Source organism: Rhododendron vialii, chromosome 4a, assembly GCF_030253575.1.
Source record: "Rhododendron vialii isolate Sample 1 chromosome 4a, ASM3025357v1".
Taxonomy (NCBI): domain Eukaryota; kingdom Viridiplantae; phylum Streptophyta; class Magnoliopsida; order Ericales; family Ericaceae; genus Rhododendron; species Rhododendron vialii.
Genome location: NC_080560.1, coordinates 31,599,930 through 31,608,926, shown reverse-complemented (window position 1 = coordinate 31,608,926; position 8,997 = coordinate 31,599,930). Strand labels below are relative to the sequence as shown.

General features: G+C 38.1%; 1 protein-coding gene and 1 long non-coding RNA gene across 3 annotated transcripts; both read right to left on the bottom strand.

Annotated features, from left to right (window-relative positions):
* Nucleotides 1–3,203: 3,203 nt before the first annotated feature.
* On the bottom strand, nucleotides 3,204–4,710 carry LOC131322622 (uncharacterized). Of its 2 annotated transcripts, none has more exons than XR_009198900.1 (3): nucleotides 4,246–4,710; nucleotides 3,720–3,944; nucleotides 3,204–3,563 (listed from the first exon to the last, which is right to left on the bottom strand). It is a non-coding gene; the product is annotated as an uncharacterized LOC131322622 (long non-coding RNA). The 2 variants fall into 2 exon arrangements; XR_009198901.1 differs by having other exon boundaries at nucleotides 3,204–3,559.
* Nucleotides 4,711–5,628: 918 nt separating this feature from the next.
* On the bottom strand, nucleotides 5,629–7,755 carry LOC131323905 (uncharacterized). Its single transcript, XM_058355741.1, has 3 exons — nucleotides 7,526–7,755; nucleotides 7,262–7,399; nucleotides 5,629–5,765 (listed from the first exon to the last, which is right to left on the bottom strand). Exons 1-3 carry the CDS (start codon nucleotides 7,668–7,670, stop codon nucleotides 5,629–5,631), a joined length of 420 nt encoding a protein of 139 aa, XP_058211724.1. The 5' UTR covers nucleotides 7,671–7,755.
* Nucleotides 7,756–8,997: the final 1,242 nt, after the last annotated feature.

Sequence of the window (8,997 nt, the reverse complement as noted above, 5' to 3'; positions counted from 1 at the left end):
AAGGGAGAAAAGTGATCTCCTACATACCATACACACACTATATATACTCATATATCCTCTAATTACACTCACAACCCTTCAATCTTCTATTCTTTCACTTAAATCTTCAATCCAATTGACCACCAATTAAATCATACTTTCCCAATTAGACATTTCAAAAATTAAATTAACTGGGTCTCTACAGTCTATCCTCCTTAAAGAAATTTCGTCCTGAAATTTACAACTCAAGTCAAGTAAGGTCATGCATCAATCAATCATATTTATGCCACAACACATATAACCAAACAACAAGCTAAATATCATAAATTCAAAACTTTAAACTCACATTGGTTAGTTTGGAAACAATTGCGGATACTTTTCACTAACTTCATTTTTCCTTTCCCACGTCGACTCTTCCTTTCCTAGCATACTCCAAAGAATTTGCACTAACGGTATGGTCTTACCTCTCAAAACTTACTCGCGCGAATCTAGGATACGTATCGGCTCCTCCCCATAAGATGCATTGGCTTCCAACTCTAGTTAGGACCACTCTAAACATGTGACGGATCCGGCTCGTACTTTCGCAACTTCGATTCATGAAACACATCATGAATGCCTTATAGCCTTGGTGGCAACACCAATCGATATGCCACTTCCCCAATCTTCTCGATGATGTCAAATGGTTCGATAAAACGCGGTGAAAGTTTGCCCCTTTGCCCAAAATGAGATAATCCCCGGTGCGGTGACACCTTAAGGAACACGTGATCCCCCGCCTTAAATGACAACAATCGACGACGACGACGATCGACATAACTCTTATGCCTACTTTTTGCGGTTAATAAACGTTGGCGAATCACTTTGACTTGCTTGGTGGTTCTCTCTTGTGCTTCAAGAAGACGTTGGAGAATCGCCTTCATACTCTCGGAGGTTTCTTTGATCAAGTTTGGCCCAACCAACGTAGCTTCGCCCAACTCGGTCCAATAATCGGGTGATCGACACGGTCTCCCATACAAAGCTTCATGCGGTGCCATCTCGATACTAGATTGGTAGCTATTGTTGTACAGATATTCGACTAATGGTAGGTGATCCTCCAAATTGCCAAACCTATCTATGATTGGGTGGATCACCCTTATTTCATCATTGCTAACCCCATCATCAAATAGCAGGTTTAGCGATACTTCGTCTAGTGGATCATTGTCAACAGACTCTTCTTCCTTTGCTCTTTCAACTTCGAGGTTGTCCACCTCGTCTATTGGCCAGTAGTCATCAGTAGGTGCATAAGGGTCATAGAAATAGATCGGGCCCCTATGAAGTTCTTCTTCTTCAATTATTTCTTCCACCTCTTCGTTGTTGACTGTTCTTGTGAACATGACGTGGTTATCTTCAGAGATAATTACCCCAGGCTTCAGTTGATCCATCAAGGTAATGTACTTGGAAGGGTTAAATATCTTCACAGTGGGATTGGACGGGCTAGACAGTTTGGTGACAATTTGAAAGTGCAAATCGAACATGAACAGTGATGCAACCATTTTTACCTGAAAATTTTTCCTTTAGTTAGATTGGTTAGCTTACCCCATTTTTCTTGATTTCAAAAGCCCCCAAGGTTCTCCTGCAAAAGAGAATTTTACAACATACATGTATACAACGAGCGTGAGGAAGAACTTTTACAAACAGATGCAAGCAAATCCATAGCCTGTAGGTTCCTGTCTTATTTTAATAAGTTCTATGGTTCTCTAACACATGTAAGGTTTGGGTAGTCTCATAGGTGCTCCATTGTCAAGGGGCACCGGTCCAATCGCTAGCCCATCATAGGCAGCAATCGGGTGATTCCCTTTTTGATATACCACTAGGTACAAGTGACTCTGGAGTTTACTGGAACCCCAAATATAGCCCGTGACATGCCAGGATATTAGGTGAACTCAACGAGGTTGCCCGCTCGATGCATATGATATAAGAATTAAATAAAGCAAGTATTAATGTTACACCCTGACTTTTATAAACAAATAAGACACTAAAAAGAATTAGAAGAAAATAATAATAATAATAATAATAATAATAATAATAATAATAATAATAATAATAATAATAAGAGCTAACATTTAGCAAGCCGTTTACCATTAGGATTTAGAGTACTAAGTCGTGACTCAAAATTTATAAAAAATTAGAGTATTTTCAGAATATAGAACTATCAATTTTTATATCGCCTCAACCCTGTTAACAAACAATGCGGTACGTGCTCTCGCAAGGCGTAAGGAATAATCCGGAAAGAATTGGATAAGATACTCAATAGATATAGTTGGATTTTTTCTAGATATTATTAGATATTCCTAGATATTGAAAGATTTGTTTAGATTTTATTAGATATTACTAGATATTGAAAGATTTGTTTGGATAAGATTAGAACATACTAGATTTCTTTACTTGTCTAGTATCAATAAGCATACTCCCCTCACATTCATTTCACACCACAATCACACACACACGGCACCAACAAAAGAAAGAAACAAAAGAGAGAAGGAAAGAAAAGAAAGAGAATGAGGAGGAAAAGGAATTGGTGAGTGCTCACACTCCATTTCCGACCACCTCACCGGCGAGTCATTACACTCCGGTAAACACCACACTCTCTTCCACTCTCACGGCTGTAAAAGAAAAAGAAGTAGATTAAGGAAAATTATATGTATACCTGTATGCCATGACAGCCACCGCCACCACCATCACCATTCCATCTTTTTCTCTTCTGTCTCACTTTTCCTTTTCTTTTCTTCTTTGTCCCATTTCTTTCTAGTTTCTATTTTCACGGCTTGCACCCAAAAGCTGCCACCGCCACGGCACTTCCACACACAAAAGTTATTTTTGTTTTACTCTCACTTCTATAGCTCTCAACCAACACCACCATCCGAACCATCACTGTACAACACCAGCACTTTTCACCTCTCGTACTATTGTATACTGTTATCACCACCAAACACCTCCAAACCGTAATCATCTCTTTCGTAGCCTCTCTCACCCTCATGTTCTCTCTCTCGTAGGATATAATAGTAGTATCAAATTATCAATTACCGGCCAATACAACAATACTATTGATGGAGGCATAATAGTAAAAATATTCGGGTGCGGGCCACGTGACTATACCGTCTCCGAGTATTTTTATGGGCCTTGGAAAAATTCAGCATACTCTGATTGTTAAAAAGATTATATTAGAAATAAGTTAATGTTAATAGTACTAGGTGCATGCCGACGTGCACATCACATCATTCATGCCCATTGTATAGATGCGTTTTGGATTTTGTTTAAATTATGGCTGTTGTTGATCATAGCAAAGGCTATATGGATAAGCTTGATAAAGTGTATCATCAGAAGTTGATAGTTGTAGAAGTTATGGCCTAGATAAGTTTTTGCACTGAAAAAAAGGTTTCAAGTTATTCAGCTACTTGCATGACTTTGACTTTGGCTATAGGGTTTTTTATACAATTGCCAAAGGATTAGACATAGCAAAAGGTAGAGTTTATTCTAGTCAGACAAAGCAAAAGCTCTTGGTAGAGTTTATTCCACCAATGTAATTGTATCTGCCAAGATCCTTCTTCCTAACCAAAAAATAACAATAAAGAACCACATAAGCCAAAAATCAAAAGAATACAATGAATGTAAAAATTCCATTTTCGACGACCAAGGTGGCTGCATACAAATAACTGAATTTAACAAAAATAAACAGTAATATAACAGAGAGAGAAGGAATGTACCTTAAGAGTCTGAACAAATGATTCAAAATTGGATACAGAGAAGAAGATGTGATGAACTCAAGGGAGATTTTTAGGGTTTGCAATGGCTGCTGTAGTTATCCATGGTCCTTTTGAAAGCTTCATCTCCAAATCTCTCTCGACGAGGTAAAGAAAGAATGATGGAGGTTCGGCCAAATGACATTAAATTCAAACTTGGGGCTCTCGACCTACTCAAAACCCAAACATCTGCAACAAATACCCATGACACCTGCATTTGTTTTAGTTTTCTTATGAGCGCATTACAATTTCACATATTCTCACTTGGGGTCTGATCCACACAGGGTCTACAAACTGCAAGACTCATGTTTTGTAAGAGAATTGTATCCTTGTTTGTGTCTGAAAGGTGTGCATGTACAAAAGATTTGTAAACCAAAGAGTGCTTCCTTATGTCTACACCGAAGAGCCGTTAGATTTAAAAAGCTATGCACAAGCCAAGAAACTTTCGCTACTTTGAGACTATAGTTTAATTTGTCAAACAGTAGCATACCTAATGATGCCATTTTTCTTCTTTTGCAATGGTTTGATTGCTATGTCCTTGTTGGGCAGGTGCTATTCGGGCGGATTCAACTTCAAGCTAGGCTTTGCCTGGCAGCCCACATACATGCATTAAGAGACGAAGAATAGGGGGGAGTTTAAATATGAAGTGATGTATCCACAAACAAATTAGCACATCCATATGTATCTATTACATACCATGAACTCTAGCAAGTGGCAACTGCCCATTGAAGAACAAAACCCAACTCTCAAAATCACAATATACATGGTTGCTTTGGGTACAGTTTGAGTTGAAAAGCAACATCTCCTCAATTCATAGGGAATGTTCAACTACAAAAGGTAGAAAACGGAAGTATAAAAACTAACATTCTATGGCTTATAAGTTCACAAATCCAAAAAAACAAAGCTCGCCAATTAAAATTGTGCTAGCTTTTGCACCATACAACTGGTGTCACCATAATCATTTCACCAAAACCCTAACTTATTTTGCTACAAAATACTTAACGAACATACACCCTAATGTACTTAATGAAAAAGAAAACATACATAAGAAAGTAAATTATCAGATCAATTACTTTTTTTTGAAAGGCTATCAGATCAATCACACGTTGACCTCTTCGCCAAAATTTATCTTCCGGAACTAAAACTTCCGTTTTTGGTCACCACAAAAAAAGTTGGAGAATTACGTACTCTTAGATCTGCGTAAATTAAACAACATTTCAATGTAATTTTAATTTTCAACAAAATTTTCTCAAATTTTCAAAAACAGTGAAACTCTAACGTAAAGCTTCAGAAACTAAATCGCTATTATTATGGGTTTTGGGATAGTAGATTTAGGGGAGAGGGCGAGCAGTAGATTCAAGAGAGAAAGAGAGAGAGAGCAAACCACAGATTTGGTTTTGGTTGTCTTCGGCCACCAAAATCACCACCACCACAGATTACCAACGCCAGTGCCCTCTTTATCTCTCTGATCCGCTAACTGCCAACCTAAAAAAATTAGCACTGACAAAGACATGCAAAGCGTGCAAATCGGATATATAGGGAAAAATAACAGAGGAACAAATGCAGCAAATCAGAAGAGATACTCCATGATCGGCGATGGAGATACATAGAGAACGTAGCAGCAATGCCCCTCCGACCGGATCCTCAGCGACGAAGTCCCAAACTGCCTGAAACTCAGTCGTCGTCGAACTCAAAATCGCCTGAAACTCTTGAATCTTGGGCTACAAAAGAGATGCAAAGTGGAGGTTTTTTTAGGATTGAAAAACCAGAGGAAATAAAGACCAGCAAAACACAAATGTTCACCACCTATTGCCACGTAACCCAGTAAGCCCCCACAACCAAACAAGTAGCCCAGTAAGTCCAAGCAGTGCAATTACCATTTTACCCAAAAAAAAAACAAAACCAAGCCAACACTAAAAGGGCAAAACATACATACAAAGATTATATGGTCGGAGAGCCGATTCTGCTTCTCCACGGGACGCGCATGGCTTCCAGCACTTCTTAACCTCTCTACAGCCAAGAAAAACATATATACAAAGATTATATGCAGAATAAAAGAGATTTTGGGAGGAAGAGAGGGTTTTTTTTTTTTTTGATTTGTTTCTTTACGAAGGGCTTGGAGGAGTGGAGAGTGAGAAATATCAGCCCAATTCACCAGATTTGGGAACGAAACAAAAGAAAAAATTCCAACTCAGAGAATGTATACGCAAAGATTCAAGTAATTACAAGAACATGTAACCGAAGATTTGAGGTATGCTTTGATAAAGCTTTTGCGGCTAGAAAACCCTTGTTCAGTGACAAATACATTCCTCAACTTAGGGTAACCAAATCCACTCAAACGTACAAAAAATTTTAAAAATTAACACAAAAAAGAATGAGATCAATTCAAAAGAACTTAAGTACATATATTTTTTCATCACAATGGAGGGTGGTGGGTTAGATAGGAATCAGAGCATTGCAATTGAAATAGCCCTAGGTCTAGTTGTTCCGAATCCATCCACTGGTCTTATATACTTGCTTAAATCTTTTTTTTTCATTCTGAATTGCTCCATTTTAGCGAGGGTAGTGCCACATAAATACCTCCAAACAATTTAGCTTCTATCTAGAAACTGCAAAGCTTTCACAAGTCAAAACAGATAAATGCTCCAAAAAGTATTTTGGATCAATTTGCGAATACGTTCTCTTCAGAATTTCAGGTTGCAATGGATCAACCTTGTCAAAATAGACATCACCATATACACATATTACCTCAGGAAATTGATAAAATATTTTAGTCTGTAGAAGACCTAAAAGTTATAAATGGTCCAAACAAAACAGGCATCATATCCAGAACTGAAAATAGCTAAGTAATCCATTTTGATAGTCTGCTAATGCACTGCAACATGTGCCTAAGGTGGCTCTCGGTTAGTAAGACCAGTCCTTAACAAAACATTCCTTTTGGTTTAACCACAAAGCCCAACAACAAAATTAATAGATGCTTGGAAAGGCTTCGTCTTCTCATCCACTTCTTCCAAGGTTAATCTATGATACTCACAAGTCAACATATGTATATTCTAATCATCATATATAAAAACAAGTACTTTAGCAATTAAAAACAAGTCAACATATATTAAATTAGAAGTTTTTATATTAATAGTAGTTGAACACACAAATAAATCAGACTATATTTTTACTTACTCCTCACTTTCTAATACTGCACTTACCAAACCAATCAAGTATACCAGACAGTGAAATTTCTGAAAAACCCTACGTCAAGACCCTCAATACTAACATGCAACAGAAATCAGGAAGGGGGAAAAAGCAAGCATGCAACAGAAATGAAGAAGGGAAAAAACATCAAAACCAGCCAAGCATAGCAAACAGAGGAATTTCTGAAAAAACTGGCACATAATCAACAAATCAGAAGTACTCTATGATTTCGAAACAATGAAACCATCAGTACTAACATGCAATAGAAATCAAGAAGGGGGAAAACATTAGAAACTAAAATATTAAAAGATGATTACTGGCGGTAACGAAGCGACGGTCATACTGCATGCGCTTGTGAGCCCTGCCACTTGGCTTCTTCTTCGTGTCCTGTTTGGCCACCTTCGGGGTTTGGCCTCTCACCTTACCAGCATGAGCCAGCGATCTGTGAACCTTTCCTGCAAAAAGAACAACCCAAAATTAACAAATAGGCACACAATCAAGGATAATCGTCTACATATTCTGAGAAATCAATTCGAAACCCTAGAAGGCATCACAAAGAAGCCAGTGATCGAGATCCGTACCATCGAGCAGTATCGTCTCAAGAGGAGGCCACAGAAGGTGGTCTTCGGAGTCCGGAGCAAGGCGGAGGAAGTTAGGCAGAGGCAGAAGAGAGAGAAATAGCGGAGGAGGTGGGAAGAGGAGGGTTTTCTTCGTGGTTGTCGCCATCTGCAAAATGGGATGGCGTGTTCTTTTTGATACTGTAGAAAGTCATCAAGTGAGAACATCGTGCCACGTGGGGAAAGTGGCAAATTACAATTATGGGCAACCGCAGCAATACATAAGGTCAACAATTGAAGGGCATAATTGTCACAATCAGCCAAAATTGGCAAGTGAAAGTACTTCTTATTAAAGAGGGGAAGGAAATTTGTATGACAGGTGCCGTTAACTAAACAGTCGTTGTTGGTACGATAATTTGTGCTAGCTTTGGGGGCAAGGTGAGTTACGAATATACTCTGGTTACATAATTTTTTCGGATTGTTTATGTTTGTTTTTTTTATAAAATGTTAAGTTCCAATATATTAAAAATAGACGTTTTGTACATAGTGCATATTAAGCATGACTTTTTTCTAAAAGGAATCTTTAAAGCAAACATGGGATTAATTTTTGGAAAGAGAAACGAAAAGTTTTGTGGCAATATCTGGGCAACGGGTTATATGTGGGCAGTGAGTTATTATGGGCAGTGAGTTGCTCTTGGCGCCTATCGATGGATACTGCCGGGTATCCCTTTGGATTTGATATCATTTCCCTTATTTTGCTGAGGTCGCTCCCCATGCTACCGCCGGTATTATGCCCATTACGGATTCGAGCCTGGAAGTTGTTAAAAAATATTGTTGATTTTATGCATATGGGATGTGTTATTTTGATTATGCCAGGATTTGTGTTGATGCCATGTTTTATGGTGATTGAGATTATGCTCTGCATGCTTTATTCAAAGTATCCCATGTTTTCTTATGTAACCCTAGTATACCGTAACTTACTGAATTGGTTTTGTGTTTTCATAAAACTTTTTCAGGTATTCAAGGTTAAGGAAGGTTGTCATTATATGTGGAAGATTCTAGAAGTTATGGCTAAATAATAAAAGGATATGATGATAAGTGGCACATGTGTGTTGGCCACAATGATGTATTTTACTTATTGAAGTTCAAAGTCTGTACTGAGTTCGGATGCTAATAAGCTCTGTTGTAATATATTTTAAATTATCGACCTGGGAGTTTTTAGAATAAAATTTTATGGTTGTTGATATCAAGGCCTGTGGTGATTTTTAAATCATTGGCCATGTCACGGATTTTACCCTTCAAATTTGGGTCGTGACAATTAATCATATGTCGAACTTTCTAGTTATGGCTCTCAAGTCCCTAGCAAAGTCGCCAAAAACTGTAGACACCTCCTAAATGGGGCATCGCCATATAGATTGATCATATTTGTTTGCTTCCACTTCATAAATCAAGATCGTGTATATTCCCATGGCTAGGAATATCGCCACACGATAGCG